A 14841-nucleotide genomic window follows, 5' to 3' on the forward strand; every position below is an offset into this window, starting at 1 on the left:
CCACTCAACATGCAGCGACCAAAACGATCAAATCTTATCCGACAAAACCGTAATGCAACTAGGATTCAAAGGATTGCGAATGAAAGGACTGAAGAAGAACAAGAAATTGCACGTGAAAAGCGAGGCAGAACAAAGTTTGCCGGGTCAGCTAGTATGATATAAATGCAACTCGAAAATTTATTTAGACACTAATACTGATAAGCAATCGACGAAAATACGCCATAGGTATTGTCACATTGCATATTGAAACGATATGGCCGCTTGCGACGGTACTAAAATATATGCAAATGTATTATAATACGAAATGATCACGGCCAAGTATTTGGTGCAAAATTCACCACAAACTAAAGTTAAATCACATTTAAATACAGTAATACTAAACACGATTAGATAAGCATGTTCACAACAATAACACGATCGGTCGTTACAACTCGGCCTAAGCAAAGATTTAACTGGACGTCATACGCGTAAAACTTGTGAAACAATACGTGTACAAATAGGTGAATTAAAATTTAAAACAAGTTTGCACTGAACCGTTCTTTCTTGATTTTCCCGAAGAAGATTCCAGTTCCCAAATAATATCACAACAAAAGTTGCAGGACGTTGCATGCAATCTGTAACTCGCGAACCTGCAGTGTAAAGAAGTTGATAGCACGCAACTTGCGATACCTACAATGAATACAAAGAAAATTAACGATTTTGTATATTCGACACCTGATTATCTAATAATAAACACTAGACGCGTCAGTAATAACTAAATGCAGTCGATGGACTATCGAATTGAACGTGATTTACCGAATTACAAACTCAAAATAAAATGATAACAGCCACGAGAAACACGCCCGACCCAACCAACGACCGGCACAAAACTGCGCAATAAAACGCGCACTATATGCAACAAACAAGGTCACATGCAGGATGGCCAACTTAGGGAATGCGACTAGAAAACTTGTTTAGGGGAATTTCGCATGCAAAATCACCATCGGTATTGTCACATTTCATATTGTAACGATATGACCGCTTGCGACGGTACTAAATATATTGTAATACAAAATCAAAGAAATACCATAAGCGTCGAAAGAAAGGATTAACCTTAAGGGTTTCACAAAACTTTTAACACTCTGCGACATGTTTCGCCACACTGTGGCATCATCAGGCAGATGATTATTCATTAAAAGTTTTGTGAAACCCTTAAGGTTAATCCTTTCTTTCGACGATTATAATGGAGTTTCATCATGTAAGTGCCTCAACATTTCAATAAATACCATAAGTATTGACACATACGCCTATTGGAACCATTAGACCACGTGCCCCAATACGAATTATATGCAAATAAATTATGTGTATTATAATATACAAACGATAGTGATCTGTATACAAATAGGAAAAGGTGCAGAAATATTAATTTGTCGCGTAAATTAGAATGAAAAATAGGATTGAATTATAAACTTACGAATTGTTATGCGCATCATTCACTAGGACACAGCAAGTGCTGTAATTTAAAGAAAAAAAGGTGAAATATTTCAAAAGATTTAAGAACAATATATTCATACATCATAGAAGAAATACGATATGGGTTGTTGAATGAACATTTACTTACACAAGAATAATGATCAAGAAATCTTCATGAGGGCCATCCTAGATCCGATTCATTTAGCGACGGACACCTTGTTATCTGCATAAGTATGCACACGAAACGCGATCGAATATATACTACTTTTGTACAATAATGTACATTAAACGCAGAAATAATAAATCACATTATTATAGTAGTTACAATTAAATAGTCGCTAGATGATACAAACAACAATACGAACAAACAATACGAGTCGGTCAAAACACGCCTGGATCAAACAGCGACCGGCACGAAACTGGCTGCAAACAATTACACATGCCGTAGCCGAGCAAGCAACCACGCGACAGTTTACGATAAGAAAGCAAGAGATGCGCAAAACCGGCGCGCGGCAATGATACGCAACCTTGTGCGCGAATTGCAATAGGCACTTTACCCGCGATTTAAACAAAACAAGAATATGCTGCATGCGGCGTGAGGGGATTTCAACGACGACACAGGGGAATCTTGCGCGTGGCATTTCACACGCCGAATGCGAATAGAAAAAAGTTGTTTATACACAAACGCAGATAACAGCATTGCGTTCAAAACTATCGTCGGGCCTACGATTACGGATAAATATAAAAATAAGCAAAATAAGTCAATTTTATATTTTAAGTGCATCGTAGCGGCATCTGTAAACAATTCCTGTAAACAGTTCCTAAATTTAGATTATTAAAAATGATGAAAAATTGAATTCGAATTGTGTAATTTTTCCTTTTCCATTTTTGCACTATAAATTAATATGTAATTATTAAATTTTATTAGGAAATAGTGTTTTAAATCACATTTTTAAATGCAATTAAAAATTACAATAATAGTTTATTAATTTGATAAGAAACTATAGAGGAAATTACATATATAGTTTATTACACTAATTATTATAAATATCGAAAATTGATTGTTAGATTCGTTTCCAGGGAATAATTATATATTAAATAGCACTTAAAAATTCCTTCTAGTAAAATGATTTGCATTACTTTCAACTCAGTGCATTGAAAAATTGAATATAGCATTCAAACATAGCAAATCATTTAGATAGAAATTTAGATTTTAATCTTATTCATCAAATAAATAAATTTGTTCATAAATACTTCCTATACTTCCGCTATAACGTGGAACATACTTATAAATTAGTTCATCTCTCAATTGTTCATCAATTTCATGCTTGTTCTTTCTACATTCATCTATAAAAAAGTTTCCAAAATACTGAGCTGCTATTACTGCATTCCCACCATGTTCATAATGCGGTTCAAACTCAAATGCATTCTTTTCTGGATGAAATTGCACTCCGTAAAATGGTAGTGTTGTATGCTCGTACGAACTGATAAATTCTAACCCATTATCATCATAATTTGTGGATAAAACTCGCCACTCTTGCAGTAAGTTATATTTCTGGAAGGTTTTCTCTGTAAAACAGTATCGATGACTATTTGCCGTTACATTCTCTGAGCGAAGAATTTGTAAAATAGTATCAGGTACATTGCAAAATAAACGACTTGTATTGATATCAGGCTTAAGAATTAACGGCAGAGACTTTTTTCTGCTATTACACTGTGAACGAATTTCTTTTCCACTGAGTGAAGTTTGTATCATTAGTTCCATGCCTAAACAAATCGCCCAAATCGGGTAAAAATCATTGTTTTGGTTGCATTCCAGAGCAATATCGTACAAATATTGACCAGCTTCAGAAAAACCGGAGTTTGTGCCAAATAGTGCCGCACCACCAGGAAGCATTAATCTAAATATTTATATAATTTAAGTAAAAATTGTTAATATAGCTTTATCTTGAAATCTTACCCATTAGTTTTATCAACTATATTCTTGTAATATTCTCGGTTCTGACCAATTCTATAGATAAAATAAAGAAAAAAAATATTTTAAAGTTGAATATCTTTATAAATGCTTTTACCTGATAGGAAGTACTCTGCCACCAGCACTTTCCACAAATTTCACATAGGAAGCAGCTATGTATGAATGGACAATTTCATTCGGGTAAAGATGGCGTACCGAATGAGCTTCTTGTGCCAAAATGCCTATTATTGGTTTATGTGACCCGACAATATTTGGATTGGAGCTATCGTTAACTAAAAGTATAATACATATATAAAATAATTTAAACTGAAAGAAAATACTTTACCATTAATTAAAGGACTCATTTTAACAGGGCACTTCTTGTTGGACTTTTGAATAATTATACAATTATTGTTTGTTATTGATCGGCGCTGCGCATCACAACTTTACAACTGAAGTTCGGAACTTAATAACATAAACAGTCAACATGCCACCAGTTAAGGCTATTTTCATATTCCAATTAATTCATATCTTATTCACTTTTTTATTGTATAGTTCATACGAGTATATATCAAAAGCAAAGTGTATTGCGATGAAAATATTAAACATAGATGACCTTGCTGTTAATAAAACTTCTCTGTGAATATGTTGACGAAGCAATATGGAAATTTTTTAAAAAAAACTTTGATGGAAATATATAATAATTGTAATGTTTTTTATACGAGTATAACTGGAATAAACGAAACGTCACAATTTTATAATGAACTTGAATATTTTTGTTTTAGTTAATATATTATGTTTGTTTTATTATTTGAATCAGACGTTATCATATTATCAACATCAAGCCTACATATTCAAACTCTGATAAAAGAATTGATTGTATAATGCATACTAGAGTGAAAGTAACGCGCGTTGACCTGACCCTATATCATAAATTTACCCATAAATTAAACAAGTAGACTTGAAGTAAGTTGTGGTGTTGGGCGAACGGGTTTTGAAGCACACAACATTTGCCTAACATCAAGACAACGCAACTCACAGTGCGTTGGTGTCTGAAAAGTTTAAAATGATTTCTCGAAGACTGTTTTCCACTACTTCAAAATTACCACCATGTAATTTTGTTCCAAAAAAATATGACGTAAGTTTCTAAATATTTATATTTTTAATACTTGTGAATAAAATGATTTATCCTAGGGTCCAAGTTATGATAAACTGACAAAAATACGAAGAATCAATTTGAATCCAGCACTGACAACAATTTATAAGGATCCACTCGCTGTACACCAAGGTCACATGCAATGGCTCTTCGACATTAACGGCAAGAGATACCTCGACTTGTTCGGTGGCATCTGCACGGTGTCGGTAGGTCATTGCCATCCAAAAATCAACGCTGCTGTGAAGGATCAAATGGAGGTGCTTAACCACGTATCGAATATATTCCTTCATCCAAAAATCCACGAGTATGCCGAACGTCTTACTGCCAAAATGCCCGGTGACCTTAAAGTATTAGAAATAAATAAATAAACTTCTAAAATCTTAATACAATAATGAATTTTAGGTTGCATATTTTGTAAACAGTGGTTCAGAAGCTAATGATCTCGCCATTTTGATGGCTCGATTGTATACGAAAAATTTCGAAATTCTTAGCTTGAGAAACTGCTATCACGGCATGACTTGCGCCACGATGGGATTAACAGCAACCGGAAAGTATAAATATAATTATCCGAATGTTTCCGGTATACATCATGTAATGAATCCGGATGTATATAAAGGAATATGGGGTGGTAAAAATTGCCGGGACAGTGTTGTTCAAACTACACGCCAATGTAACTGCTCCGGAGAATGTGACGCAAAGCATAAATACATTGACCAGCTAAAGGAACATTTTGAGTATACGATTCCGAAATCAAAAGGTTTAGCAGCGTTTTTTGCTGAGAGTATTCAAGGTGTTGGTGGAAGTGTACAATTCCCAAAAGGTTATATCAAAGAAGCTGCTCAACTTGTAAGAGAAAATGGTGGATTAATGATATCTGACGAGGTACAAACTGGTTTTGGAAGAACTGGTGACCATTTCTGGGGTTTTGAGGGACATGAAATCGTTCCCGATATTGTTACAATGGCGAAGGGAATTGGAAATGGTTATCCTTTAGCTGCAGTGGTTACAACACCTAAAATAGCAGAAGCTTTAAATGCTGCTTCTCATTTTAATACTTTTGGTGGTAATCCAATTGCGTCAACAGTAGGAATAACAGTACTAGACGTAAATATTATAAATTACAATTTAAATTTGATATTAATAGTCAGAATTTACTTCATTTTAGATTATTGAAGAAGAAAAACTCCAGCAAAATAGCAAGGCAATAGGTACAAACTTTTTGAAGCAATTATCACAGTTACGTGAAGAATACCCAAAAACAATTGGTGACGTAAGAGGTAAAGGTCTTATGATTGGTGTAGAGTTGGTTAAAAATGGTACCACCGAACCGTTGCTGGATAAACAGATTTATGATGTTCTTAAAGACAAAGGAGTGATTATGGGTCAAGGAGGAGCATATGGCAATGTAAATACCAATAAATTATCAATTGATTTATAAAATTTATAAAATTGTCACAATTTTAAAATGTGTAGGTTATGCGAATCAAGCCCCCCATGTGCATCACACAACAAGACGTGGATTTCACAATGAGCACTCTTCGTGAAGCATTCACACAACTTAAATATAAATAAATGTATCACATTTCATTTACTGTAACAACAAATACAATAATAACTTATCCACATTGACCTTCGTTTTGATAACACCATTGTGGTGTCAGCGTTTCAGCCTCAATTCCTCTCTTGACCAGTCGTTCTCTTTGTCGGTGCATTCTGCTCTCAGCTACGTCACTTTTTGTACTTGGATTGGCCCACAACCTTTCTGCAGCAGCAGCCGCTCGAGGCCATACTCTGCCATCAAGTGCTTCCTCGGACAAGAACTCCGACCACATGCAAACTTCGCCACCCAAGACATTTTTGTGACTAGTCAATTTATTATTATACACAGTCCTCCAACCATAGTAAGTTGTAGTGCCCCAGAAACCGTGATCCAAATACCAAGCGTTCTTTGTAGATATCACCAACCTGTATCCTTTGTTCAAAAGATCATTTGGTAAAGGGTCAGTTGATGGCACCCAGGTTTGAATAACATATCTCTTGGGATCTAGGTACTTTTGAATGACATCTGTTGTTGTCAATTCACTACTCCACAACATGATCGTACTATCTTTATGACCCAGTAATTCATCGTATTTTGCAAGGGCTTTCTCTTGAAATTCACCCCATAAATCCAAGAAATCCGATTTGGTTTGACCTTTACCTTGTGCATGCAGGTAGTCAATAATTTCTTGCGTTGTATTCCAACAGTTTAGAACGATTTCATCACCTCCCATGTGAAATAATTCATTTTGAGGCAATAAGTCAGTTAAGTCATTGTACAACATTTTCAGTACATCGTATACGTTTTGATTTGCAGGGTTCAATTGCCCACAAGGTGCTTCAACGCAGTATTGTCGCCAAGGTTGTTGATTTATGCACACAGCAAGATTACCCAAATTTGCAGCGGGGCCCCATTGCCATCCATTACCAGCATGAGCAGGTGCGTCAACTTCCATAATAATCCGCACACCACGTAATAGAGCATAATGCACCAGCTCAGTAATATCTGCAGCAGTGTATACTTGTTTGTCGGAATAGGCACCAAGAGCAGACAAGTTTGGTAGTTGTTTCGAAACAAACGGAAAACTTTGCGAATCAGTGATGTGCCAATGAAGATAGTTTAATTTTGATGAGCCCATTCCATCAAGTTGGCGTTTGATTGCTTTGACAGAGAAATAGTTCCTAGCCGTGTCCAAAAGAAGAGATCTATGTGGATAGTATGGTTTGTCTAGGACGAGGGCAGATTTTAACATTACCAAACCATCTGGATAGGGAGCCACCATTTGTGAAAGGGTTTCTAATCCATGTCGGGCACCATAAAAATTAGGTGCGATGATCTGCCAAGTTCCATCTAATACCATATTGTTTTTATAGAAGTAACATTATTAATTTAAATTTATTATAATTATCATACCAGTGGTTTGTAGACGGTAACTTTCATCCGTGGTCCAGTCTAAGTCCATACTACCAGATGTAAACGTTACTTCGACGTTGACAAATTGTTCATCGGCTTCGTTGCAGTTCGGACCACATTCAGCAAACAAATTGCTTTGAAATACACCAACAACTTCTTCGAAATATTTTTTCGGTTTACCAGGAGCATCAATTTTAAAGTTAAACCGACTAAATAAAAAACAATTTAATTTAATTCACGATAACTGTTGTAATATAAATTGACCATACTTTGGATGCACTTTCACAAAAACGGTACTGCGGTTGAACTGCCGAGGTATCGGCCAAAAGGCGCCATAATTTCCGCAAACCAAACGGCACATCTCCACCGATAAATATTCCGCACTCGAGTTGTACTCTTGCCGTATGCACTGATTCTTACTGTTACACGTCCATTTCCACAGTTGACCTCTGCAACAATTCCACAAAAATAAACACAAACTCAAAAATAAAACAATAACACAAAACTTACTCATTGCCAGCGACTGCAGCGCCAATAACAAACGCACAAAGCACAATTAACGATCGTTTCTGCATGCTGCATGATAAAAGTCTCTGCGGTGCATTAAATATTAAATGATTCATTTCTGTGTAGCCTAAAGCACCTAACGACCTTAGTAACCGCACGTATTTAAAGTTCGCGTTATGTATACCCGCGCGTTTCTTCGTCGAACGCCTGTTCAATACTGAAGCTAGCGGCTAATGTGCGCTCTCCGAACCCAAGCGTGTGGTGATGCGCGTCGGCGATACACAAATGAATTAAATTAAGTCGAAGCCGATGTTATAATAATAAAACCTAGCGGGAAATGAGCGAGAGATTATCAGTCGACGATACCGAAGCCAGCGAAGCTTCATACAACATAATAGAACCGAACTCGCCGAGTGGAACGTCGAAGCACAATGTTTAAATAGCTTAAATAGCTCACAATCGCGACGAACCGCACGTATTATTTCGAGTGTGGCTTTTTAAATAATTAAATTGTCATTTGCCACACTCGTTTAAATTTACAAACAATACTATCTGTTTTGAGTAGCCTCTTGAAGTATTTACTTGTTAACAATTTGTTACAAAATAACAAAAAAACATGAACCTATTAATGATAAAATTTTTGTATTGTGTGATTAGCGATTGTGCAATCAAGTGGTTTTTATTATATTGGCGTTTTTATTCTTATCTAATTGATTAGCCTAATCACGAATTTTACAACATTCGAATCGATCTACATAGCTAGAATATTTGCTTCTAAATACATATTTTATAATTATATAATACATTATGTGGTTTTAGATGTTAAATTGTTTGACTTGTTGAATTTTGAAAATTAATTATTTACATCAACATCAATTTTATTGTTGTTTAAATGTTCACTTTCCGAAGTGTGTTTGCTCATCGAGAGATCGTCAGGGCCACCTGGTGAGAGAGGACGTGGGCTTGGTGAGCTTCGTATGCTGGGACTGCGACTACTGACGCCTGGAGAACAGGGGCATTGCGGTGGAGGCGGCTGAAGACCAGGATGCATCAGAGGATAGCCTTCTGGTAGTTTATCAGTTGGCATAGGATCACCTGGTAATCCACCACAATGTCTTCCTATAATTGTAAAAATATACAATTTTTAGTATAAAACTTTAAGATTTTAAACCGGATTAGCATACCAGAAATTATAAGTGGTGGTGAAGTTAACCCTAGACAACGCATCCTCCATGCGTCTTGAAGTAGTTGCAGACGAGCTTGTTTACGCCACTTTGCGCGTCGGTTTTGGAACCAAACCTGATTAAAATTGAATTTTGAGATAAAAATTTTAAAATTGTGTTTTAAAACATACCTGTACTCTTGCTTCAGATAAACTTATTCTCAATGCCACTTCCTCTCTGAGGAAGACATCAGGATAATGCGTTTTCTGAAACAATGCTTCAAGCTCTTGCAATTGTTGCGGGCTGAACGTGGTGCGATTCCGTCGTTGTCGGCGACGTCCAAACATGTATTCCGTCAGCAAATCTCCTGGCATAGGAGATAAATAAGGTCCAGCCATGTTTATGTAGTAACCACCAAAAATATCAAAGTTTTTAAACTTCAAACTATCTGTTTGCTTCAAAGCTGCTTCAAATGTAGTAACTTTAATATTTTGATATTTACACAAGTTAATAATTGTGATCACTTAAATGTAACTTTTATGTATGATTTCAAAATTAAGTTTGTTAAGTCGAGAGAGGAGTTCTTCAAGTTATTATCAGTTTAGCGTTTGGTCGCAAACTGCCGTCGGTGGCGGCTCAACTCGTCGTCCTTTGGGGCGCTCGACGATAGCTATCTGTTTGTTTGCCACGATCGCGGCAAGGGATGCTCCACCCCACTTTGGCACAGAACTGCAGCGATTGGTTCGAGCGTCGCGGCGCTCCGCTTTGCAGGGGCGTCGGGACGCCCGCGCACAATGCATGCGCGATTATTGCATCAAAATCTCAGAATCTGTCTTCTATGTTTGATGCTTTCATTATGTATTGATTAAAATTAAATAATTTTAATAAAGTAAAATAAATTATTATCAATTACTATCCAAAAATTATTGCAAACCTTCAAAAATGCAAAATATTGTATTAAAAATTAAATTAAATTCTTGTATCTGCAATATTTTATTATACTGATTTTTTAAATAAAAACACTGTGATACATTCTAGAAAAAAGTGCAGGATGCACGCGCAGCGCACAAAATTGAACGAACATATTTTCGCGTAGACAATGCGCGCATTGTGTCCGATTGTGAGTGGAGATTGTGAGTGGATTTTTTAAAGAATAAAGCGCGCGTTTTTTTTTTGTCGCTCGGCAACGAAACGAGTAAAAAATCGCGTTTTCTTCCTAGACACGCTTGCATTGTTCGCCTCCTCCGGCGAGAAGGCCGAAACGAATAAAAGCGTATACGCGCACGCCGACGAGCGTCTCGCGTAATGAAAATTATGCATTACTTCATATCCGAAGGGCTAACGCTAACGCAACGTCGATGAGGGGGTGGAGGTGCGCTGACGCCGCCCCTTATTCATATTGCTTCTGTTTTTCTTCTGCAAAAATTTTCATTAACAAAACACACAAATTCAAAATAAAAAATACAAGTATTTTAAAATTTTTGATAAATAAATAATGAAAAGTAAATTTGTATGTCAAACCTATGATTTAATAGCGTTGTGGCAATTGCTATTGAAAGTTTACATGTTTTATCATGTGGTGTTCAATCAATGTAATTAGAAATAAAATTATCGGGCACTTAACAAATTAATTTGTCACATTTGGCACGAGCTGCAGCCTCATTGCCGAGCGGCAGGCAAATCGTGGAATCGGGAATTAATTGTTTTGCCGCCGCATAATAGGACTGAATGTAATCAGGGACTGACACGACTCCCGGACGAGAAACCGAAGGGTGGCACATAATAGGCGTGTGCATTCACACAAAAGCAAGCACCGCTATTAAATGCACCAACTAAATATCATCCAAATATAATCATCCCCTTGTCCACTAACAGAGGAAAACGTCCTTGCGCAGTGACGTGCACGTGTTAAAGGGTTTTTGATTTTCCTCGGTTGCGCGGTGCGGCGTGGTTGGATGAAATTGTAGTTGTCGTTGGGGGCGGGCGTTGACGACTCCTTTTATTAATTACGAAACTCGGTGTTGTGACACGAGCGCGCGCCCATTGTTGCGAATCCGATTGTCGTATCGCATCAGATTTCGAGGCTGACACGTCGCATCTGCCGCCTCTGGTCGGCGGCGGCGTCGACGCTCGTCGAAAAATAATTAAACTACGCTATAGTCAACATTTCACGACGCCCTTTCGTTATTGCGTATAATAATCATCATGCTTAACAATGATGAGTTTGCGCGTATGCAGGAGCTCGCTGGTTATTAAGTTTAGCCAGCGACAGATGTGCACTTTGTTCGCGTCTTGTTCATTTGTCGAGTGAGTGTATACTTTGAAAGTTTATTCGGTGTGCGTCTTATCAGATGATGGATTTAGCTCGCTGAACATTCAAGTCGTACTTGAAGTTTACAATTGATTGCAATATCCGCTTGTTTAAAATCATTTTCAAATGTTTCGGCTGTGATAAAATGATTAATCTGTAAGCTGTTGTGATGTGTTTTTTGTTATTTGAAAAATAAATAAATTTCTATTGTGTATTTTTGTATTTGTGTATTTTTTAATCACGCATCGAATTTTAATTCCAGCAAACAATAGCGCCAAATGCAAATAAACACAAAACGTGAAACGCAATGAATAAAATCATACATCCGACGTTCGCCGCCCTCGCGCGCGCACACCCTTCGCTGCGCACAACAATGCGGCGAATTCGAAATTAAAAATCATTCGTTTCCGAATCGAGAACGCGCGCCGCGACGCTCGGCGACGCCCCGCCCGCATTGTTGAAATCAATCATCGCATGCGAATCATTCGTTAGCTCTGGCGTTCGTCATGCTCTTAATTGATTGTTTTTTTTCTCCTGCGAAACAGGCTGTCATCTGCTTTATTATAAAAAGCACTAGACGCAAATAAAAACGTTAAAAGTTTTATTCTAATAACAAAGTGTTGAGTGGTAATTATTTGACATACAACTTGTCAGTTGGATAAGTAGTGTTAAAAGTGAATCTGTAATCTAATCCGACATCATCTTCTTTACATGCTTTACAGACACACATGTCTATTATATCCTAATAGCTTTAACATGCTTTCATACCCTAACATGATCATAAGCTCACTCCACCAGCGTGTAAGTCATACATGTTTTGGTTTGTGCTTGGGGTGAGCTTTGAAGACAGGAGAGATGCAAGCAAATTAGAACTGCATGGGGTCGAGTGTATGCATGAGGCCCGTCAGGGGTGCGGGAGCTTTAGAAGTCAATTGAATATCATTTAACTAAATACACCGGATAAAGAGCACACAAGGTTCTTTTATGCAATGTGTACCCACCTACGATATGTTTATTTTTGATTTGAGTTTTATATTGGATCTGTTTTTCTTTGAAATGTGAATATTTCTATATTCAAAACATTAGTAAATTGCACTTTATATAATACTTGATTTTTGCCAGCGACATATCACATATTAATTACTCGTAACTCTCAATTTTTATTTCAAAATTAATAAATTCACTTTTATAGTTTTTTGTTTAATTTTTGAAGAAAAATATTGTTCTTTTAATAAAAAGTATCCTATGTTATTTACAATAACCTTAAATATATCTATACAAAATTTCATTATGATTGCTCAAGTAGTTTCCACTTAAATGCGTAACAAACATAGAAAATCACTCACACAGCCAATTTTTGCATATATATTATAAGGATGTAGAGATTTCTATTAAACATAACCTAATTTAGTCAACCTGTCAAATATTATGTAGTCTTTGTTTTAGGTTAAGACAATGTGCAGATGGATAAGGTGAGTGCGTTGTATCGTGTATCGCGAAGTCATTAAGAGCAACAGCACGCCTCGTTTGGCACACATTCATGCGGGGCGCGGGGTTGTGCGAGCGCGCGCGCTTCATATCAAAATGAATGCAAACTGAATGCATTTTCATTATGCCCGTCGCTCATTGCGCTGTGTCGCTGTGTCACCATCCTGACAATACTCAACGCGTCGTAATTATTTTTCGTTGTTTCGACGCGGATGAATATCTTTGGATGTAACATGCATGCACACTTCGCAACTGCGTTCCGCCAACTCATTTTCAGTTTTGTAATCTCACCTTTTTACAATCAAGTTGAAACAGTGAAGGAGGAGTAAAATTTAGAAAAGCCGATGATAATATATTTCGGATTTATTTAATGTTTTGATCGAACGGAGTTTTAAACTGTTGAAATGATAAAAAATTTGAAGACAGGCTATTTAGACTCTTAATTGATAATTTTAAATCATTTTTGAGTGTTTTGCATGGTATTTGCCTCCTGTGTAAGAGTTCAACTAAACTGTGCCATAGCATGAGTCTTATCGTTTATAATATAAAACAAATTCGGATTAGTTACAACATTTACATATAAAGAACGGTTGGGCAGATTTTGTTGATCTGAAATTTTAAAAATGTGTTGTGAGTTCCCTACCTATCCCAATAGAATATGGAGTTAAATGACAAAAAAGTTTGTTTTTAGTATATTGTCTAAAATTGTTTGTCAAAAGCCGAAATTTCCACTGCAAAATTGTAAATTTAAGACAAAATGTTCTAAAATTTAATCAACATGCCCCGTACGCGAATTTGTAATGAAATAAAGACGCGTAAAACACAAAACGCGTTTTGATGTCGTGGGCCCCGGCAGGTTCCTGATTCCTCCCGGCCGCAAAGAGCAGAATGCTCCAAGTTGAATACGCGCACTGTGCCGATGATCAATGACGTTAATAAACCGGCCGAGGCAACGCCGAGCCGAGCATTCCGGAGTTGATTAATTAACAACATTGCCCATCGCCACTGCGTACTGCCCTTCTCTTTGGCCGCACTCTCGGCCGTCTGGCACGCGGTCTCTTGTGTATGATTCCATCATAAGCTTTGCGCAACGAGCGCATAACAGGAAAGCCACAGCGACCCGACGACCCAACGTCGAGAATATGTCGATGCATACATTATGCTAACATATAATACCGTTAAATTTAACTCCTACACGAGCATTATACGAAATAATTCGCGATTCATTTAGAAAAAGAAATTTTGTAATTAATTCTCGGTGGCCGCTTTGATTTTCAATAGAAATTGTCCCGACGGGCATGAGAAAGTGCTAAACGAAATTTTCATTAAATGTTTTTGCTTCTTTTGGCGCGCGGCGAATGGAAAACCGCAGGAACTGAGCGAACCGCATTGGAAATTCGGTTTTCTTGCTTTTGCGTTGGAGAGTGTTGAATGTAAGCCAGTTAGCAGGTTCTTTCCATTGCTTTAAAATACTAACTGTTCTAATTATCTTCTTAACTTCACAAAATTACAATTATTTTAATTATTTCATAAAATTAAGCTCAAATACATTGTTATCTAATATTTATTCAATCTATCATTTTAATTAGTGATGTTTACTTTCGGCAAAATGAAATTTTCGTTACAATCTGACATCTAAACATTTTCGCGTAACGACTATCTAACCAACAGACTAATGTAAGAGTATAAGAGTAATTAAAGCATTTGCAAAGCGCTCTTTTTCATTCAGGGTTACCAAATGCATTTGTTTCTTTAAAATTGATATAAAAACATTTTCTATACAATTTTAAAAGAATTATTCATTAAATTATTCAATAAACTATTATAAGGCTCAATTTTTGAGTTTATTTACGTGTA

General features: G+C 36.6%; 4 protein-coding genes and 1 long non-coding RNA gene across 7 annotated transcripts in view; 1 reads left to right on the forward strand and 4 right to left on the reverse strand.

The window, feature by feature from the left end:
• Nucleotides 1-1991, reverse strand: part of LOC135794864 (uncharacterized) — a 28769-nt gene extending 26778 nt beyond the window's left edge. For 2 of the 3 annotated variants that reach the window (XR_010548971.1, XR_010548969.1), the window contains exons 1-2: nucleotides 1601-1991; nucleotides 1454-1492 (exon numbers count right to left, since the gene is read on the reverse strand). This is a non-coding gene — a long non-coding RNA (uncharacterized lncRNA). Of the gene's footprint in view, nucleotides 1-106; nucleotides 670-1453; nucleotides 1493-1600 lie in introns of those variants that run through there. The other variant, XR_010548970.1, reaches the window with a different exon arrangement.
• Nucleotides 1992-2414: 423 nt separating this feature from the next.
• On the reverse strand, nucleotides 2415-4271 carry LOC135793742 (gamma-glutamyl hydrolase-like). Its single transcript, XM_065304812.1, has 4 exons — nucleotides 3753-4271; nucleotides 3525-3699; nucleotides 3413-3463; nucleotides 2415-3353 (listed from the first exon to the last, which is right to left on the reverse strand). Exons 1-4 carry the CDS (start codon nucleotides 3769-3771, stop codon nucleotides 2672-2674), a joined length of 927 nt encoding a protein of 308 aa, XP_065160884.1. The 5' UTR covers nucleotides 3772-4271; the 3' UTR covers nucleotides 2415-2671.
• A 70-nt stretch (nucleotides 4272-4341) lies between these two features.
• LOC135793740 (alanine--glyoxylate aminotransferase 2, mitochondrial) lies at nucleotides 4342-6191 on the forward strand. Its single transcript, XM_065304810.1, has 5 exons — nucleotides 4342-4544; nucleotides 4601-4909; nucleotides 4965-5666; nucleotides 5728-5967; nucleotides 6036-6191. The coding sequence occupies exons 1-5, from the start codon at nucleotides 4473-4475 to the stop codon at nucleotides 6132-6134; spliced, it is 1422 nt and encodes a 473-aa protein (XP_065160882.1). The 5' UTR covers nucleotides 4342-4472; the 3' UTR covers nucleotides 6135-6191.
• Nucleotides 5979-8456, reverse strand: Hexo2 (Hexosaminidase 2). Its single transcript, XM_065304809.1, has 4 exons — nucleotides 8026-8456; nucleotides 7785-7964; nucleotides 7516-7724; nucleotides 5979-7452 (listed from the first exon to the last, which is right to left on the reverse strand). Exons 1-4 carry the CDS (start codon nucleotides 8136-8138, stop codon nucleotides 6179-6181), a joined length of 1776 nt encoding a protein of 591 aa, XP_065160881.1. The 5' UTR covers nucleotides 8139-8456; the 3' UTR covers nucleotides 5979-6178.
• Nucleotides 8457-8695: 239 nt separating this feature from the next.
• Nucleotides 8696-9868, reverse strand: LOC135793988 (retina and anterior neural fold homeobox protein 2-like). The gene is made up of 3 exons (XM_065305112.1): nucleotides 9377-9868; nucleotides 9207-9321; nucleotides 8696-9141 (listed from the first exon to the last, which is right to left on the reverse strand). Exons 1-3 carry the CDS (start codon nucleotides 9581-9583, stop codon nucleotides 8876-8878), a joined length of 588 nt encoding a protein of 195 aa, XP_065161184.1. The 5' UTR covers nucleotides 9584-9868; the 3' UTR covers nucleotides 8696-8875.
• Between the last annotated feature and the right edge of the window lie 4973 nt (nucleotides 9869-14841).

Source organism: Atheta coriaria, unplaced genomic scaffold (assembly GCF_025399875.1).
Source record: "Atheta coriaria isolate IRGN ID8LTWV9N9 unplaced genomic scaffold, Caltech_Dcor_3.1 hic_scaffold_6_pilon, whole genome shotgun sequence".
Taxonomy (NCBI): domain Eukaryota; kingdom Metazoa; phylum Arthropoda; class Insecta; order Coleoptera; family Staphylinidae; genus Dalotia; species Dalotia coriaria.